At 32.9% G+C, this 18,563-nt stretch overlaps 3 protein-coding genes across 6 annotated transcripts; all 3 read left to right on the forward strand.

Annotated features, from left to right (window-relative positions):
- The first annotated feature begins 1,781 nt into the window (after positions 1-1,781).
- On the forward strand, positions 1,782-10,496 carry LOC123716083 (GPI ethanolamine phosphate transferase 1). Of its 4 annotated transcripts, XM_045671625.1 has the most exons (12): positions 1,782-2,500; positions 2,581-3,039; positions 3,140-3,270; positions 3,551-3,753; positions 4,009-4,510; positions 4,666-4,841; positions 5,130-5,317; positions 5,792-6,015; positions 6,402-6,595; positions 7,620-7,724; positions 9,320-9,511; positions 10,251-10,496. In XM_045671625.1, the coding sequence occupies exons 1-12, from the start codon at positions 2,304-2,306 to the stop codon at positions 10,494-10,496; spliced, it is 2,817 nt and encodes a 938-aa protein (XP_045527581.1). In that variant the 5' UTR covers positions 1,782-2,303. The 4 variants fall into 4 exon arrangements, 3 of the variants coding, with proteins under 3 accessions (XP_045527581.1, XP_045527583.1, XP_045527584.1); XR_006754512.1 differs by lacking the exons at positions 6,402-6,595; positions 10,251-10,496 and having other exon boundaries at positions 9,320-9,459; XM_045671627.1 differs by lacking the exons at positions 4,666-4,841; positions 5,792-6,015; positions 6,402-6,595; ... (1 more) ...; positions 9,320-9,511; positions 10,251-10,496 and having other exon boundaries at positions 5,130-5,300.
- Positions 10,497-13,028: 2,532 nt separating this feature from the next.
- LOC123716636 (methyltransferase-like 26) lies at positions 13,029-14,507 on the forward strand. The gene is made up of 2 exons (XM_045672478.1): positions 13,029-13,466; positions 13,564-14,507. Exons 1-2 carry the CDS (start codon positions 13,420-13,422, stop codon positions 14,201-14,203), a joined length of 687 nt encoding a protein of 228 aa, XP_045528434.1. The 5' UTR covers positions 13,029-13,419; the 3' UTR covers positions 14,204-14,507.
- Positions 14,508-16,393: 1,886 nt separating this feature from the next.
- On the forward strand, positions 16,394-18,549 carry LOC123716016 (protein ANTAGONIST OF LIKE HETEROCHROMATIN PROTEIN 1-like). The gene is made up of 2 exons (XM_045671484.1): positions 16,394-16,795; positions 17,406-18,549. Exons 1-2 carry the CDS (start codon positions 16,502-16,504, stop codon positions 18,279-18,281), a joined length of 1,170 nt encoding a protein of 389 aa, XP_045527440.1. The 5' UTR covers positions 16,394-16,501; the 3' UTR covers positions 18,282-18,549.
- Positions 18,550-18,563: the final 14 nt, after the last annotated feature.

Consider the following 18,563-nt stretch of genomic DNA (forward strand, 5'->3'; position numbering starts at 1 on the left):
TAGGTTGATTGGTCCTTATTTGGTTAAAATAAAACTTCCTAATAATTCGTTGAGAAGAGGTGAAGATGGAATGTGGAATGTGTTTAATTTTTAAAAACTGTACACTTATATACAAAAATTATCCTACACTGGCCACTAGTGGTAACATGTGGTACCAAAATGCGAAGGGTGCGTAGACGATAAAATCGAGCCGCGGCAAAAAGTTGTCGTTTTCTGCGCGCAACCGTCGAAGGGTACGAACGTGTTCTTCTCAGAACAGTTCCATATCGTGGTCTTACGATAACGCCAATTAACTGTTCTTTTCAGAACATTTTATTGTTTCATGACGATAACGTTTAACAACTGTCCTTGTCAGGACACTTCACTGTTTCATTACGACATGTACTAATCACCTACAACACTATTCCAGTGGCGCTGGATTGGGATAGCTGGAATGAAAAATAGACCGTCATTCCAGTCAACTGGACTGGATTGATCACTGGAATGGTACATTCCAGTGCAGGTTCACATTATTCCAGTCTAGCGCTGGAATGCTATGTGAACCGGGCATTAGCTTTAAATCTCTACGCTATTAAGACATCAGTCATTTTACATTTAGTAATTACTGGCCAATATTTTATTATCAATTTGAAGTAATCTGAATTTGCTGAGAATTAATTTCGATAGAGGTTGCATTTCGTTAAAGCCTAAATCCTGAATAAACATTTTGAAAACCTTATAAATACTCTATGATAAAGACGGATAATGAAAAAAATACTCATTTTTAATCTTCTCAACATACTGGGAAATTTATTATTATATATAATATATTATGTAGAGTTTCTGAAATCATTATTACCATCTCACCTCATTTTTCTAACAAATTGTGAAAATAAAATTATTAACTACGAGGACAATAAAAAAATAAAAAATCGACACTATATGTGATTAGGTAATTATTATGTGGTACCTATTTTGAACGTAGAATAAGAAAACTAAATATAAGACATTGACACTTATATAAACAATGTTTTCAATGCATTTTCTTGGTCAATAAAAATATACCAAAATTAATTATTTATCAAAAATAGGTTTACTTTCAGATATCTTGAATATACGCCTGTATTATAAAACTTTTTGTAAGACAATGGAAGAAGAAAGCGTATATGAAAAATACAATGAATTTACCTCGTATCCTATTTGCAAATGTTATCTTGAACCCGGTACACCCTCTGAACATGAACTGATTTCAGTGCGCAAGGAATATATGCTTAGTACAGTATCAAGAACAGAAAAATATTTAAGGGAACGTCGTATTCCAGAGATTATACGATTTCTGCTTACTAAATTAATATCTCATGCTCCAAAAAAACCAGTTGTATTTTTGGAGAAGCTAATCGATGATTGTATGTTGTTTCGATCAGGACATGGATCAGCGCCAGTTTTATATGAAGCCAGGTTATAGAAATATACCTAAACTTTTGTAAAGCTTGTATGTAAATTAAATGTATTTTAATATATTAAATGGTTCCAGACATCTGGAAGCAGTAATCAAAAGTTTTGATCCATGTAATCGAGGTTGGCTAAGCGCAGGACAAATTCGAAGACTTTATACCACTTTAGGACTACAGTTTTCCGAAGTTTTAGAGGAAAGAACGTCATGTGATGAAGTTCTCGATAAATTGAAAATATGCCAAGAAGAAGAAATGTATGATTTACTCTCGGCTGGAGCAGCGCCTGATATCAGTAGCGATTATTTTAAGTCTGATCAAAGCTCTAACATTTAACTTTTATTTTTTTCTTCGCTTAATTGTATTCAATATATGTCGACATCTTACTATTACGCTACGGTTCATATACTTTGTTGATGTTTCGCGACTGTAGGTCAGGTTATAGGTTATTCACAGTATTCGTTGTGATTATCTTTATAACGGTACCATAAATTTTACCTTTGTTTTACGTACCTACATAGTATTGTAGTCTCCGGCTAGTCTATAACGTAAAACCTAATACTTACAACAAGGAGTAGTAATTGTAGTCTATGCATTAGTATCTCCAGTAGTCTGTGGGCGAAGTTTGCAGAATACAGAAATAATATTTATGGTTTAAGGTTGTATATTACACTATTAAAACAGGGCGGTGTTAATCTTTAAATTTTGCTATAATAAAAAAGTTAAAATTTTAAAATTAGTTTTTTGTATCTTTATTGCGGTTTCCAATACAAGCGAATTTATTTATTATTTAGTGCATTATGATTTGTGGTGGAAGCATCCTAGGCGATAATCATGAGAGGAAATTAATGTTTGTATAATTCCTCAAAAACAATGTTTTTGCTGGGTATTTTTATACATATCGTATTTCTCTATTCAATTTTCGACATTTATTTTAAATCACCTATTGTTAAAAATGTAAGACCTTACCACCCAACACATGAACCCCTCTCTGATAGACTTGTCTTATTTGTGGTTGATGGATTAAGAGCGGAATCATTTCTTAACTATACGACAATGCCATATTTGAGGTACGTAAAATTTTGGTAGTATTGGCTTTGATTGTTTTAAGATAGAAAGATATATGTTATTTACTGGAAATTTATTTCAGATCAGTTGCTAATAATAAGGGGCGTTGGGGAATTTCAAATACTAGAGTACCAACTGAGAGCAGGCCAGGCCATGTAGCAATAATTGCTGGATTCTATGAAGATCCCTCAGCTGTAGCTAAAGGCTGGAAAGAAAACCCAGTAGACTTTGATTCCATATTTAATCAAAGCTCTTATACCTGGTGCTGGGGTACATATGATATTGTGGATATATTTACAAAGGATCCAAAGCTAGAAGACCATATTTTTGTTCAAAAGTTTGATCCATATGACCAAACTTATAGTTCTGATAAAAACACAACCCTTTTAGACAAATGGGTGTTTGTTTCTGTGAAACATTTCTTTACAAATGCAAAACATAATGGGCAACTTATGGAACAACTACATAGCAATAAGATAGTATTTTTTCTGCATCTATTAGGTACTGATACAGCTGGTCATACACACAAACCCAAGACTCAGTAAGTACCTATCATAAATAAAGATTAAACCATTAATTTCCTAATACCATAATTTAGTTTATTTTTTTCATTGTAATTTATAAATTATTATCATTTACAGAAACTTCTTGACTACTTTAAAATATGTTGATGAAGGAATTAAAGATATAGAAAAGTTAATCAGAGATTTCTATAAGGATGATGGAAGGACCACATTTCTTATGACTGCTGATCATGGAATGACTGATTGGGGTAAAATTTTACTTATACCAAAATTATATGTACTTAAAGTACATAAATAATAGTAATTAAAATGTATGGATATTTAAAAAAAGTACATGGCCTAACAATTTTACTAATATATAAACGAAAATTAAAGATGAGCTGAGAGTATTGTTTTTAATACAAATAAATTATTTTGTTTGATTATGGAAATGTTTACAATTCCTAAAATGGTAATATATTAGAATAAAGATAAAATATTTAGATATGTTTTAAAATTGTGTTGTGGCATAATTATGTTATGTCTTAGGTTCTCATGGCACTGGATATGAACATGAGACTAAAACACCCTATGTTCTCTGGGGATCAGGAGTGGAAAAAATATGGGGTGAGAAGAATATAGATCAAGAAACTAACACAATGTTTTATGAACATAGATTTGATCTGAATCAAGCTGATTTGACACCACTAATGGCTACATTTCTCTCTATTCCAGTTCCAGTCAATTCTATTGTAAGTTCACTGACTCATTAAAATATTAGTTTATGACTCACTGTAAAGTCAGATTATTGTATTGTACAGAATTATTTTTTTTATTAATTCATCTATTAAAATTTACTTGAAAGTAAATTATTAACATATCTCATATCCTTGAAATAATATGTGCAATGTGCATATAGAGTAGAAAATGTGTACATGTACTCAATTATAATTTTTGTATATTTTTTATTTAAATATGTTTTACTGAAAAATATTGTTTTTTTTTAGGGTCAGCTTAAACCAAATCTGATGAATCTAACATTATCAAATAAAGCTAAAGCAGTCTATAGTAACAGTAGACAGCTCCTTTCACAATACAATCAAAAGAGGCTTGATGTTGAAGCTAATGCCTTATCTATTTTATATAATCCTTACAAACCTCTGGATGGACGAAAAGTTGATGAGTTATTACATTTTACAGAAATGCTGTTAAAACATGAAGAGTATGAACAATTGATTATATTTAGTGAAGAGATAATGAACCTTAGTCTTTTGGGACTTATTTATTACCACAATTATTATCAAACTCCATTGTTGATTACAATAACAGTGTCCTTCCTAGGATGGATAACATATTTATTGAGGATTTTGATGGAACAATCAGTATTTTCACAAATTGATGTTTCAAATAAAAAATATCAAGTGACAGCTAATGTCTATAAGACTGTAGATAAGAGTATTTTAGGATTATCAATATTTACAACTATATTATCCAGTATTATAATTTATGGTAAGTAAATTTCTTCTTTAATTATATGAAATAATGTTTCATAACCAGATAAACAAAAAGTGCGTGAAAGATGACATTAGGATTCCCTTCAGTTCTGCTATAGACATAGGTATACTCTGAATTCATTATTTTTTAAATAGGCTCATTTGTTTTAGCACAAAGTTTACCTATACAGTATTATATATACTTTAATTTGCCAATATTTCTTTGGTATCATTCATTATCGCCCATAGAATTGTGGATACAAACATATAATATGTTTATTCAGAGGAGGCATTTCTGGACCTTGATTATTGGTGTTCTATGCTATACAATAGGATCAATTGCAATAGTAAGTTAGAAAAAAATACTACTGCTTGAATCCACTGCTTTAAACTTGTTGAGGCCCTCATAAAATTAAATAAAGCTTACCTAAAAAAATTAGTAAAAGGGTAAACCTCTATAGTCTGTATGGTTACCTTAAACATTATTATAAATTTGGCCTAGATGTGTCGATTTTAGTAAAGTCCTATTATTTGATTGAAGGCAAGGGGTTTATTTGATTATAAATTGGTATCATAATTTTAAGTCAATTTAATATAATTGAGCTCATAAATAGAGTAATGTTATTTATTTTCAGGGCTTTTCCTTTTCCTACAGATGGGTTCTTAGTATTCCACTTTTGGGAATAAGTTTATGGCCAACATTTTCCAGATTCAAACATAATATAAAAACAATACTATACTTGTCGTGGCCCACTGGATGCTTATTATTGAGCATTTTTTCATTTAGTCCTGTTGTAGGAAAGGATGTATTTATTGAATTAGTGTAAGTATCCTTGCATATTATAACGCGAATATTATGATTTTACATCCTAATTACCTAGGAAAAATTTTACTTATTTTTTAAGTTTTATCTGGACTTCCAAATATAAATTCAGGGGTAAAATGGTCACAACATCACAATCCCTTTTAAAACAAAACTAAAAATAATAAATATTAAAAAAAAATACCCTACACCCATAAAAAATAATAAGTGCAATTCCATTGTTTTAATCAAGTTACTCAGTTGTCTCTTTCATCACACCGTAAATACATTTTGACAGAAAGAGAAAAATATTACTTCTGTATATTATCTGTACTATATTTAGACTAGATTTTATTTTTATGAATAAGGGGGTAATTTACATCCCCATAATATTATAATTTTAAAGAGCACAAATGTTACAGGTTTAAATAACTTGTTCATTTATTTGATATCAAGATTATGATGCTGAACAACCATAAATGTATTTATTTGCAGATTTCTGGGAGGATTTCTTTGGCTACTGGTACTTTTGTATCACGTATGGTTTATATTTAGCCCCCATACTGATAACGAACATGGTATACGAGATGTAATACTTAGTATTGTCCATATGGTCGTACTGACTATAGCACTACAGATTATATACATCCAGTCAAAGAGATTTGCTCATGGCGCTCCCATTTCACAGGTTTTGCAAACAGTTTGTTGGTTTATTGGTGGTAAGTATTATAAATATGTGTAGCAATGCTTTATTAAATTATAAATTGTAGCGTAACCTATGCGATTCGATATCATTTTTTCAATATCAATAGCACTTATCGTTTATCTAGATATCGCGCAATAAAACACACACATTGAGCTAGAAATCGCTATTGTTTTAAGAAGTCACGTAGTAAATGTTCAGTACGGAAAAGCAATGGATATTGAACACCACTATTACAAATTTTTGTTTCATATTTAAGTTTTGAAGAATTCTCAGAATGGATTTTATTAAGCTCGGGATCTCTTTATACGCCTTAAATTGTCGATACAAGATGATTAAAATGGCGATCCAGTTTTGTAACCAAAATACCGTTTATACAATGTTTAATGTATTTTATTTTAGCCCTTTTACCCATATTACCTCTGATGTATACAAGGAAAATGAATAACCGTATTCTTGGAATTAATTCGTCAACTATAATATTTTATTTGCTAATGTCCGTGGCGCATGAAGGACTCTTTATCATCGCATTAATATTTAATATCACTTGCTGGATGTATATCGAGTTTAAATTACTTGATATCGGCAATAAAGAGGTATCATTCATGTTTTAAGACTAATAATATTTTTTGTGCTATATAATTATTATTATTAATCGTATTCCGACGTTTAATTTTAATTATTGTAAGCTGTTTACTTTAACTCAAGATCGATTGAAGATTCTGGTACACGGTCCCATGCCAAGTGAACACGGTTTTGTGTGGGTTATTATCTTGTAGAAAACTGCGGGTTATTCTTCCTGATTTAATATTACTCATTGAAGGATTCCTGAAGTCGTAAGTTGGATTGGCTGTGCACCAATTGTCTTTTTGCGCTTTTAACATTTGCTCGAACGGAGAAGAAAAACATCGTGAGGAAATGGGTTTGCATTAGACACAAAATGTTGACGGCGTGCGTCAAGGACAGACGGCTGATCACCTGCTTGCCTATTAGATTAACAAATGATCAAGAAGCAGATAACAAAGTCTGAGACCTTATAGCGCCATTGTTTTATTTTATATTTAATTGAAACATGATATAAATGGATTTTGGGAGGTCTAACAATTTGCTAGTTTCGTTTAACTTTTTTGGGATTAAAAATGATAGGACAGGATAGGATAGGATAGGATGAAGGACAAATTGATACTTTTTAAAGGTCCATATAATTCGTCTTTGATTCGTTGTTGATAATCATGGCAACTTTAATTTTGGATGTCTCACTAAACAATGACTTGGTACTTTGAACAAACCATATATCATTATTATTAATCGTATTGCGACGTATAATAATTATTATTAAGTATCCAGTGGCGCCAGTACCGTTTAGTCTTGGCCTGTAGGTATTTGTTTCATTGGTAACCTTGCTTTATTATTACCTTTTGATTCTGACCCACGTCTTTTTATTTTTAGTCAAAGGAGGATATAGATTATAGATATCCTGATAATATTTGAATGTGACAATGTGTCAAATGTCATATGAAAAAAAAAATGGATTGACCGCCTTTGAAACTTTATTTAAGTTTGGTGTATTTTCTTATTAATGTGAGAGAAGTTTCTTAATATTAATTATTCCATTTTCAGATTATAGACTGCTATTTTGAATCAGATGAAAAAAGAAATCAGAAGCATTTGACATCGTTCGAAAGGAGTATTAGCAGTGATGATTTTAGAAGAGCTTTCTTCTTCGTATCCTTTATAACATATATTCTAACCAAAACTAGACGTATGAATTCACCTCTCAAAGAAACGCTCGACCAAATAAAATTTAATAGCTGTTTTATCTATACCAATGTTATAAAGAGGTAACATTTGTGTTTTTGTGTGCAGTGGCATAACTATACCATCTGGGGCCCGTGGCAATTTTTTTAGACAAAGACATACAATTTATTACTAGCAAAATACACACGCAGAAACACATAAAATAACAGTAATCAAAAAATAAAAATAATTAAAAAAAGAATAATAATAGAGAGATATCAATTTTTTTAAAGAAAAAGGTTTAATTTTGATGGGGCCTTATCAGTGAAAATCGTCACGTTGAACTCAGTTTAATTTTAATAAACTTCGAGATTTTCAGCGTACGTAATACACGTTGTATAAGTCCTACTAACTCCACAATAATAACTCCTCTCTTAGGCGAGAGGCAATGGTTTGTAGTCCCCACGCTAGCCCAATGCGTATTGCATTCATCCATAACACATAACATCTCAATACATTCATTATTTATTCGCTAGCTTTTCGGTGTAGGAAACGTGAGGAACCCTGCATACATTTATAATGAAATAAAAATACCATTTTTTTGAGCTCGGGTCCTGTTGGGCAGGGTCTTGGGTCTTGGGTCGGGGGCCCGTGGCATTTTGCCAGCTCTGCTACCCTGTTGTTAAGCTACTTGTATCTCAAGTTGTTAACGTTTTTATCTCAATTTAATAAAGTTAATATCTCAATCTAATAAAGTTTCTCTCAAGTTAATAAAGTTTATATCTCAATCTAATAAAGTTTGTCTCAAGTTAATAAAGTTTATATCTCAATCTAATAAAGTTTATATCTCAAGCTAATAAAGTTTATTTCTCAAGTTGATAAAGTTTATATCTCAGGTTGGCAAAGTGTATTGTTCAAGTTGATAAAGTTTATTGCTCAAGTTAATAAACTTTATATCTCAATTTAATAAGGTTTATTTCTCTAGTTAATCTACCCCAGATGGTATAGTTACGCCACTGTTTGCGTGTATGTTTGTAATGTTTTCACACAAAATCTACTGGAGAAAGCTACGATTTCAAAAATTCATTCAGAATTAGAAAGCTTCATCTCACTGAATGACTGCTATATTTTCAAAAAATAAATACGGATACCGAATAAAAATGCAATAATATAACCCAAGGTGAGAAAAAAATATCCATTAAAAAATCTGTATCCCGTGCGCTGTGGAAACTTTAAATTCGTCTAAAAATCTTCGTAACCTACTTGAAATCAATAATTTTTCAATACCTGTAGAGTATTTTTAAATTTACTAATGTTGAACATTCTGGGTATATGATGTTATGAATTTAAAAATGTTTTAGATATATATTCGTTGTAAAATAAAATCTGTATATTGATAAATAAGCATATCTGTACCGCCATCACACTATAACCAGAACGGTATTTTGAACTTTCAGTATATTTATTTTTATACGAACATTTATGGTCTATTACTTTAAATGTCTTCTGTTATAAATAAAGCCACAAAAGCCGTATATTTTAGGAAACTTATTAAGTAAACACATTTCCTTAAATGTATACAGTTATTATATATTGTTTTGTCATATTTTGGCACAGGGAACATAGACTCGTTAAATTCATATGAAGTGAGATGGGTTTTGTGCTTTACAACTTCGTTCCAACCATTCCTAATCACAGGTTTAATAGTCATGAAGACATTGTCGACACAGCTAAGTGTTGCTTGCTGTTTTAGAGCTATACAAAACTTAACTAAGGTATGTACTCAGTCATTATGAGACGGAATCAGTTACGACATGCGTGACCCACTACCGCCAAAGATATGTGTGAAACATTAGCTTACGTTTTAGCACGTGAACTTTACAATACACATTCGTTTAGCAATAGTGGGTCACGCCTGTCACAAAGTAATTTTGTCTCAAGCCCCTGAAATGGTTGGCTTAAGTTTTTTGGTTTTTTAAGAATTTTGTGGGTTGAACTCGGTATATGAATTGCAACCAAAGTACAAAAATAACGTAACTTTTTTCGTTCGTGTTGTTTCTTTCTGATTGGAGTTGTAATAAATACCCCATGTATTTTTTGCAACTGTGGGGTAAATTACCTTATATGAGAGATGTATATTAATAGCTTACTACTTGATTAATCGTCTTTATTAGTCTGTATTAGTCGTACTATTTAAACTATCATAGAAGAGACTACAACTCCAACCATTAATTATGAGATTCAATGAAATGTTATTCAGTAATATGGTTTTTTATATTACTCAGTGAAAAGTGGTGATTCAATAGTTGTTATTATTGACAGATTATTTATTGACACTTCTTTGCACAAGAAAACAATAAATATAAAATTTGATAATCTGAAAGCTTAGCCAAACCAATAGTATGTAAATATAAACTTAATCATAAAATGATTAACCATCAACAAAGTTTTTCATTGTTAGGGAATTAATCAAATTGTTTAAATATTATTGTAGAATTGAATTTATTGTTACAGGCACCAATTGGATATACACACATAATTGTGCTGATATACTCAAATATAATGGGTTTGTTATTATTGTACTGTGTAACGAACACTGGAAGCTGGCTTGAAATCGGCACATCTATATCCCAATTTGTCATAGTACAAATATTAACATTGATAATTGTACTTATCAATCAGCTAGCAAAACTACTAACATACGTCGATATATTTCAATTACTTATAAAATTATTTAAAAATAGAAAGAAATATGTATAAAATATATTGTTTTTTATTAAGTTCTTTTATCCGACAGATAATCACAATGGCCCTGTATCTGTAGGCATATAAAAGTATGAGAGTCTATTCACACAAGGAGATGTTAATCATTTAAATAATGCATAGTAGGTTTTCTAATTAAAATGCAAGTATGTAAAATGTTTATGGTCATAGAATCGGAAGGTTTGAAAACTTACTTACTTAATGTCTTATAACCCCAAGATGGGGCAGAGGGCGTCCACAGTGAGTCCATCGCGTTCGGTCTTGAGCTCTCTGTTAACTGTTCGGCGCCAGGTTTGATTGGGACGGCCACGCTTCCGTTTTCCTTGCGGATTCAAATCAAGCGCCTGCTTGGGAATATGAGTTATATAGGTATTTGACTCCTTCGGAGTGTATGGCTTATCCAATTCCATTTACGTCGCTTGATCTGCTGGCTGTTTGGGTTTTCTCAGCAGCGCTCCCAAAGTTGCTCGTTAGAGATCGTTTTAGGCCAGTAGATGCCCAAAATACGGCGAAGACAGCGGTTAACGAAGACTTGGAGTCAGTGCGAGATGTTATTGGTCACCTTCCACGATTCACACCCATAGAGCAGCACAGATTTGACGTTGGATCCGAATATTTTAACCTTGATTCGACGCGTTAACATCTGTGACTGCCATACAGGCCGAAGTTGTGCAAAGGTTGCTCGGGCCTTTGCAATGCGTGAAGTGATGTCCTCTTATGTACCTCCAGTTTCAGACACGATGCTTCCGAGGTAAACAAATTTTTGAATGCTTTCTACGTCCTCTACACCCATCCGCAATGGCGTGCGATTCTCAACTCCAACACGCATTACTATCGTTTTCCGCGTGTTGATTTTGAGTCCCGTAAATCCCGCCTCGCCGCCATCGTGAGTCTGCAAGAATAGTTCCTATAGCTGGCCTTAACTAGGTTAACTATCTTTGGCCGGACACCAATGTTAGATAGTCGCGACCTTATGCTACTCCATCTCAGCGTATCGAAGGCTTTTTTCGAAGTAAACAAAGGTAAGATAAATCTCCCTCTGCCATTCTGATGCCTGTTCCAGTATGATACGAAGAGTATTAATTCGCTACACGAGCGGTTAGGCCGGAAGCCAGCTGGTTCTTTGCGAAGGAGAGGCTCGACGGCTGCAGACAAACTGTCCAAGATAGTTCTGCAGAAAACCTTGGAAGGGGCCGAGAGCAAGGCTTAGATCACCTTATTTGGTCACAGTAATAAGAAGGCCCCTATTCCAGTCCTTCGGAAGCTTCTCGGTGGTCCAAATTTTGCTAATCAAAAGTGTCAGCGTGTCGACGGTAGTAGCCAAGTCCGCTTTTAACATTTCTGCAGCTATTAAGTCAAGCCCTGGTGCCAGAGTTAAGACTGCTCTCGCTACTTTGTCACGTGAAGGTGGTTCGATAACGATGTCTAGTGGCCTGGGTGGTGGAAATGTGTCTTGCATGGCACCACATGTGGCTAATTCTGTGGGATGAAAGGTTTCCTCAAAGTGTTCACGCCAGCGTCGTAGTTGCCCTTCTGATGTTACGATAAGCTGACCAACTTTTGATTTTAGAGGCTTTTTACGTTCAGTTCGTTAAAGAGAAGTCTTTCCTGCCAAGATTTTTTTCCGATAGATTTTCTTACGAATCTGTCGATACTGCTGCCTGAGGTAGGTATAGTAGCTCGTCGTTGGTTCTTAACAGTTTAAGGTGGAGTTCCCTAGGGTAACGACCCTGCGGCAGCTGATAAACGTATCAGCTGCCAAGTAGCTTGTTACATCCAATCCTCGCGCGTGTGCCTAGTGTGACCTAAGACGAAAAGCTGGTCTCTGTGTAGGCCACTTTGATGCGTTTCTGTTCTCCGTCTATTGAGTCATTGTCGGCGTGAAGTCCGGTAAAGCGCTTACGAAGTTCAAGCCTGAACATGTTCAGTTTCTAGAGTTAGTTAGAGTTTCAGGATCTCGCTGTCGCAAGGTTTGATAAAGGGGTGTTTAAAAATAGCGTTGTTATTAAAATACAATATTTTATAAGATTGAATATAAATAAAGCCCCTTAGATAGAAGGCTTGCAACTGCGTTGCCGGCGTTTTAAGAATTGGTCCTTTGTCGATGGACTAGACAAAATTTCTTTGAACTAATAAGCCTTGGAAATTTCAGATTCTGCTTATAGAATCTTGAGACACGATTCCAAGTTACAGGTAGAGCTGGCTAAAGTTCAAAATCATAAAACTTCCATTACGTATGAAACACAGCAAGGGATTTTCTGAATGTAATCATATTGAATCTAAATAAGACACACTATCTAAGTTTTAAAGCATAATGTACGTATTTCAAAACTTGCTTGGAAGCCATACTTTTGTTAACGATATTGTTATATGCAGATTTTTTTTTTAAATATAGCAATAGTTTTAACTTTATGCCAGTTTCAAGTAAAAGGTTGGGAAATATCCAGATTTATGTGGAATATAAATCTAGATATACCTTTCTAGTCTGTGCCTCCATATTTCAGTGGTCAGTCAGTCATGTCCTATGATAACCCATGAAATAATGACATATCTATATTTGGTATGTCTTTCTGTGGACACCAAAAGTCAAATTCTTAACCGGAAAATAAAGTAATACACCTGTGTCTCTTTTAATCGTTTTCTACCGGCTAGCGCTTTAATAATTTAAAAATATTAAACGCTGTGCTGTTATGACATAATTATTAGGTAATACAAGTGGGTTCATACATGTTAGCAAGTATTATAATTATCTCCTGCTATACTTTATTTTATGCATCCGAAAGTGGTTTTACAACGTTTTGAAAAAAGCAAGTAAACCAAGTCTAATAGCAAGGTATAAAACCGTTTCACTAAGATTGAAAAAATTTTCCTTCATCGAGTGTTTAAAATAAAGCCCTGTGTTTGGGCTGCACTGAACACTATGTCTAAATCCAGAGACTTTTCTTCGAATTTCCACGAAAATGATGGGTAAGAGCTTCCTTATACAATTTGAGTTTTACGCTATAAAATTACGAAGTGAATAAAATTAAAAATTTAAATTATATATATTACAAAACTATTACAGATATACTGGGGAAAAGCTTGTTTATCCAGCAGCAACTCGAAATCAAGACCCTATACTGCAAGTTCTAAAAAGATTTATTGTGTCTGATTTTGATCAAAATGAAGATGAAAATCAATTATTTTTGGAAATTGCCTCAGGATCTGGCCAACATTTGGCACACTTTGCACCTAATTTTCCTAATGTCATATTTCAACCTAGTGAAGTTGATAGTAATTTATTGGGTAGTATCTCTTACTATGCTTCAGCTTGCCCAACTAAGAATATTTTACAGCCATTGTTAATAGACATAAGGAAAAGTTTCTCCAACTATGGGTTTAAAGAAGAATCATTAGATTATATGTACTCGGCAAATCTTATACACATAAGCCCTTATGAATGTACTGTAGGCTTATTCCAAAATGCTGGTGATTATTTAAAGTCCGAGGCATTAATGATTACTTATGGACCTTACAGTAAAGATGGAATCATTACACCACAGAGCAATGTTGACTTTGATACATCTTTAAGAGCAAGAAACCCATCTTGGGGCCTAAGAGATATAAATGATTTGATAAAATTGGCTGAAAATAATAATGTTTCTCTTATTGATACAGTAGAGATGCCTGCTAACAATTTGACATTGATATGGAAAAAAGATTAATGGAAATTGTAAAAATTACAGATTTTTTGAAAGTTATTTAGATGTGCTAAATAATTATGTGAAATACCAATTGTCTGACATAATTGTATAATGTTGGGCCATACTGTATTGGCATTATTGACAACATATATGTAAGTTTTCACATTTTATGGTAAAGAAATTACATTTATTGTAACAGTGTACTGAAGTCTGACTTTTGTATAGATTATTGTTTATTAGATAAATTGTTATCCATAAATATATAGAAAATTCTGCATATTGGAATGTACCTTGATTAAATAAAGTATAGGTTAAAAATGTGATTGTTTTAAACTTGAAACATATAATGGTGCAATTAGTTATTGTTAATTAATAAACTGAACAGATTTAATTGCATAATCATGTTCACAATCTGAATCTATGCCTCTATCGTATCAGGGCAACAATTTTTTACTATAAGTAGGATGATATGCTACTATCCTCGTACGTAAGTTATGACATTATCATATGGCTGCGAACACTGCTACATAATCAAATCTGTGAAAGCAGGTAGGTAATATTACATTTTAAGTGTATATATAAATCTTGTAAAATAAGTTTGAGAATGTTCAGATTAATTCATTTAAAGATTAACCAATTGCTGACGTGTCTGTTTTATAGCTGAAGATGTGATTCACCGACAGCTCACAAGAGCTTCTTCACTTCTTTAAATATATATTATTTGCACATTCGCCATTGGCTAGGTGGCTAACGCGGTTCATCTAAATTTTAACAGCTGAAGATGTGCATTACCCCAGCAGCTTACAAGAATAATACGATGTATGCGTATACGCGTATGTATAATTTTTATAATTCATATATAGTGATTAAGATGGTGCTTGAATATTGCTCTGTCTTATTAATTTCTCGATTCCTATAAGTGGCGAAGACACCTTCAAGCCCTTAATTATCGTGATGAGCCTGCTTTGAGATAATTCCACCACCTTGAACCTTTGATCCTACCCTTTAGGGATCCGTCGGGTTGTTAGGTTCTTACATCACACCCTCTCATATTTTTGTAAACATGATTAAGATTATGGCTAAATTAGCCTCCAAAAAGCTTGGTGTGCTTAGCAAGAAAAGACGGTATTTCACTCCGGGCCAACGTTTACAACTGTATAAATCGCAAATTCGGCCCCACATGGAGTACTGTTCTCATTCTCTGGGCGGGAGCTCGCCAGTGCCAGCTCCTTCCACTTGACCGTATTCAACGAAGGGCGGTTCGAATCTCTTCTAATCCCTCTCCGAGCGGCTTGATCCCTTGGCGTTGTGTAGAGATGTGGTCAGATGAAGAGTGTTCAGAGAGTTGTTCGGTCTAATACCTGCAGCTGAGTTTCATTAGCAGATGTCGAGGCAGAATACGAAATTTATTCGTATCGTGCGATCCACAACTGAGCATTTTTAAGGCAGTTTTTGCGCGCACCACCACTACGTGGAACCAGCTGCCCATTGAAGTATTTTTGAACATATTTGGGTCCGTCAAGAAAAGAGAACCAATACTTCAAAGGCCGGCAACGTACTCGCAAGCTCTTATTATGTGTAAACGGGCGGCGGTATCATTTAACATCAGGTATCCTGCCAGTTTGACCATATTCTATTTAAAAAAATTAAGTATCCGCCAGATCCGCCTTTTTGTGACGATTTTTGTCCCTTGTAAAGTTATCATTATCATCAACATTTAAAAAAATTACAGGCGAAGATAAAGTACTTTAATTCCTTTATTGTATTATAATGTATTATCTTCTTTCATAAGCAATAATAATATTAAGATGTAATATGTTCATGTATATAATTTGTTTATAACTAAGTTTTGTGCCAGCCATGCACCTAACAATATACGATTTCTGCTGAAGAAGGAGGCCACCGGCGTCGCTTCGATATCTCACTTAGTTTATAGAATTGCACTCTTATAAGCATCGCGCTTAAGAGCAGTATATTAATTTGTAATTTATAATAAATTAGTTCGTAATAATTTTTTTTTGGGTGCACCAGCGGGTGTAATATAATTACTAGCTTATACCTTTGTTTACTTTTGATGTCTCTGTTAATTTTTTCTCGCGTGTAGTTTCCCAACCTTTTACCTGAAACTGGCATAAAGTCAAAACTATTGCCATAATATAAAAAAATTGTCTTTAGTCTGTGCAGTGTAATGTGTACAGTGAAAATAATGAATGACAGTAATACTATTTCATTTTATTCAGATTTGTTTGTTTATATTTCTCTAAGAAGGACTGTCGACAAATTTTTGGCTTTGAATAAAAACTTTACACAGCAAAAATTATGGATTTTGATAAAGAACTTTTGATGGAGCTGTTTCTGGATGATAATGTGTCAAATATAAACAGATTGATCGTAGCTGCTGCCAATGTTATTAACGAAAATAACGAAAATATTTCTAGTATGAATGAAATAATTATGAAAGAAGATGCTAATCAAATAATAAAGACTGAAACCAGAGAATTTGTTAGGCGTTCACTTTCTTATAGGAGTAAAAACTTTTATGAAGATATAGTAGTTAAGTATACTGATGAAGATTATGCTGAAAAATTCAAGATGAAAAAGACTACTATACAGGTATTTAATTATGATCTATCTATAAACTCGTGTCTTGTTCTCAAAGTGGTTGGTAGAGACCCCAAATCTCCACTTGCCAGACATACTCTTCATTCGCTGTCCATGTTGACAGTTATGGGTAAATAGTTTAAATAAATTCAGGCAGATTTCTGTATTTTACTATAAACAGTCAACTTTTTTTTTATACTTCATATCTTGCATATTCTTAGATTTCATGCGAAGTAATAAGGTTCTGGTTGGGAAAGTTTAAGAAGCATTATGTTAAACAAAAGTGTTTTTTACTATTTGGAAATATATTTTTAACTCTTTATGGAAGTATTTCATTGTTTAATAAAATTGGCATAATTAAAGTAGACCTTTTAAAGAAACTATGTAATTTCTTTTGCTATCTAAATTCTGATAGAAGACCTAAGTGCCAAATAAAAAGTACTTATTTATAGGCATAATATTATTTGTGGATGTGGGTAATAATATTTATTATAAGTTACCTATTGTTTGGTATAAAGCTGTTGCTTTTAAAACATATCAAAAATCCTGTATGGCTCACACCCTAGTAATTTGTACATTTTTTTCTCTGACACTACTGATTTCTTTCTTTATATCATTACAGGCCCTAATCAATCACCTTCGAGAATATATAAAACCTTGCTCATCAGTTATACCATTGGATAAGAAAGTTCACATATTTTTATGGCTTCTCACATCTGATTCTTCTTATAGTGATGTTGCTGAATTATTTGGCATGCACAAATCATCTGTAAGCTATATCTTTCATGAACTTGCCACTCTGCTATCTGAACAAAAATATCACTTTATAAATTGGCCTTCTTTGGAAGAACAGCATGTGACTAGGATCAAAGTAAATAGTAGATTTGGTTTTCCCAATTGTGTTGGCTTCATAGATGCTTGTCGCCTACGAGTCAGGTCAAAAACCAATCAGAAGGGCAAACCAGAAATCATACTTTTACAAGCAGTATGTGATGAAACACTTATGTTTTTTGATATCCATATAGGACAGATTGGAAGTACACATAAGAATAGGGTGTATAGAGAAAGCCAGTTGGCTCATGAAATGAAAAATTTTATTGATTTTGACAACCACATATTGGGAAATTCAGAGTACAAGCTAAAAAAAAATTTGATTACTCCCTTCACAAGTGATATTCCACTGACAAGTGAAGAAACAAAATTCAATGAAATACACTGGAAAGCTAGCACATATATTGGACATGCCTTTGAGATACTTAAGGATAGATTCAAGAAACTAAATTCCATTGACATAAACAAGACAGATGCTATAAATACCTTGATTTGTGCAGCATGTGTATTACATAACTTTGTATTATTACATGAAGGTAGTAACTACTTAAAGGAAGAGGCAGTCATTAATAATGATGGTGTCACCATAGATCCAAATTTAGTTAAGACAGCTGCAGAAAAGCGTAAATTTCTATGTAGTTATATTAATTACATGGATGGTGCATAGTGTTTTATTTGATCTTAACCATCATCAATTTAATAATCTCCGAAAATATTATGAAGATTTAAATACTGTAAGGCTTAACCCAAACTAAAGATCTTTTTATCTTCATCAGTATCTTCAATATTTTTTAAAATTTTGCTTCTGTGCAGTGTAAAATGGTAAGTCCCATTTGTACTGCATTTTTCATATTTAATCTTTTCCGTTCTAGGGTGAATAAAAGAATGTTTGTAATTTTTAAAATTGATTTCTTTAATAAAAAGAATATAAATAATACATATTCTTGGA

Source organism: Pieris brassicae, chromosome 11 (genome assembly GCF_905147105.1).
Source record: "Pieris brassicae chromosome 11, ilPieBrab1.1, whole genome shotgun sequence".
Lineage (NCBI taxonomy): Eukaryota > Metazoa > Arthropoda > Insecta > Lepidoptera > Pieridae > Pieris > Pieris brassicae.

Coding starts and splice junctions, on each gene's coding strand:
- LOC123716083 (XM_045671625.1), top strand. CDS start 2,304: ATGTTTTTGCTGGGTATTTTTATACATATCGTATTTCTCTATTCAATT. Junction 5,318..5,791: donor GATGTATTTATTGAATTAGT/GTAAGTATCCTT, acceptor ATTTATTTGCAG/ATTTCTGGGAGGATTTCTTT. Junction 7,725..9,319: donor TTAGAAGAGCTTTCTTCTTC/GTATCCTTTATA, acceptor AAATGTATACAG/TTATTATATATTGTTTTGTC.
- LOC123716636 (XM_045672478.1), top strand. CDS start 13,420: ATGTCTAAATCCAGAGACTTTTCTTCGAATTTCCACGAAAATGATGG. Junction 13,467..13,563: donor AATTTCCACGAAAATGATGG/GTAAGAGCTTCC, acceptor AAACTATTACAG/ATATACTGGGGAAAAGCTTG.
- LOC123716016 (XM_045671484.1), top strand. CDS start 16,502: ATGGATTTTGATAAAGAACTTTTGATGGAGCTGTTTCTGGATGATAAT. Junction 16,796..17,405: donor TGAAAAAGACTACTATACAG/GTATTTAATTAT, acceptor ATATCATTACAG/GCCCTAATCAATCACCTTCG.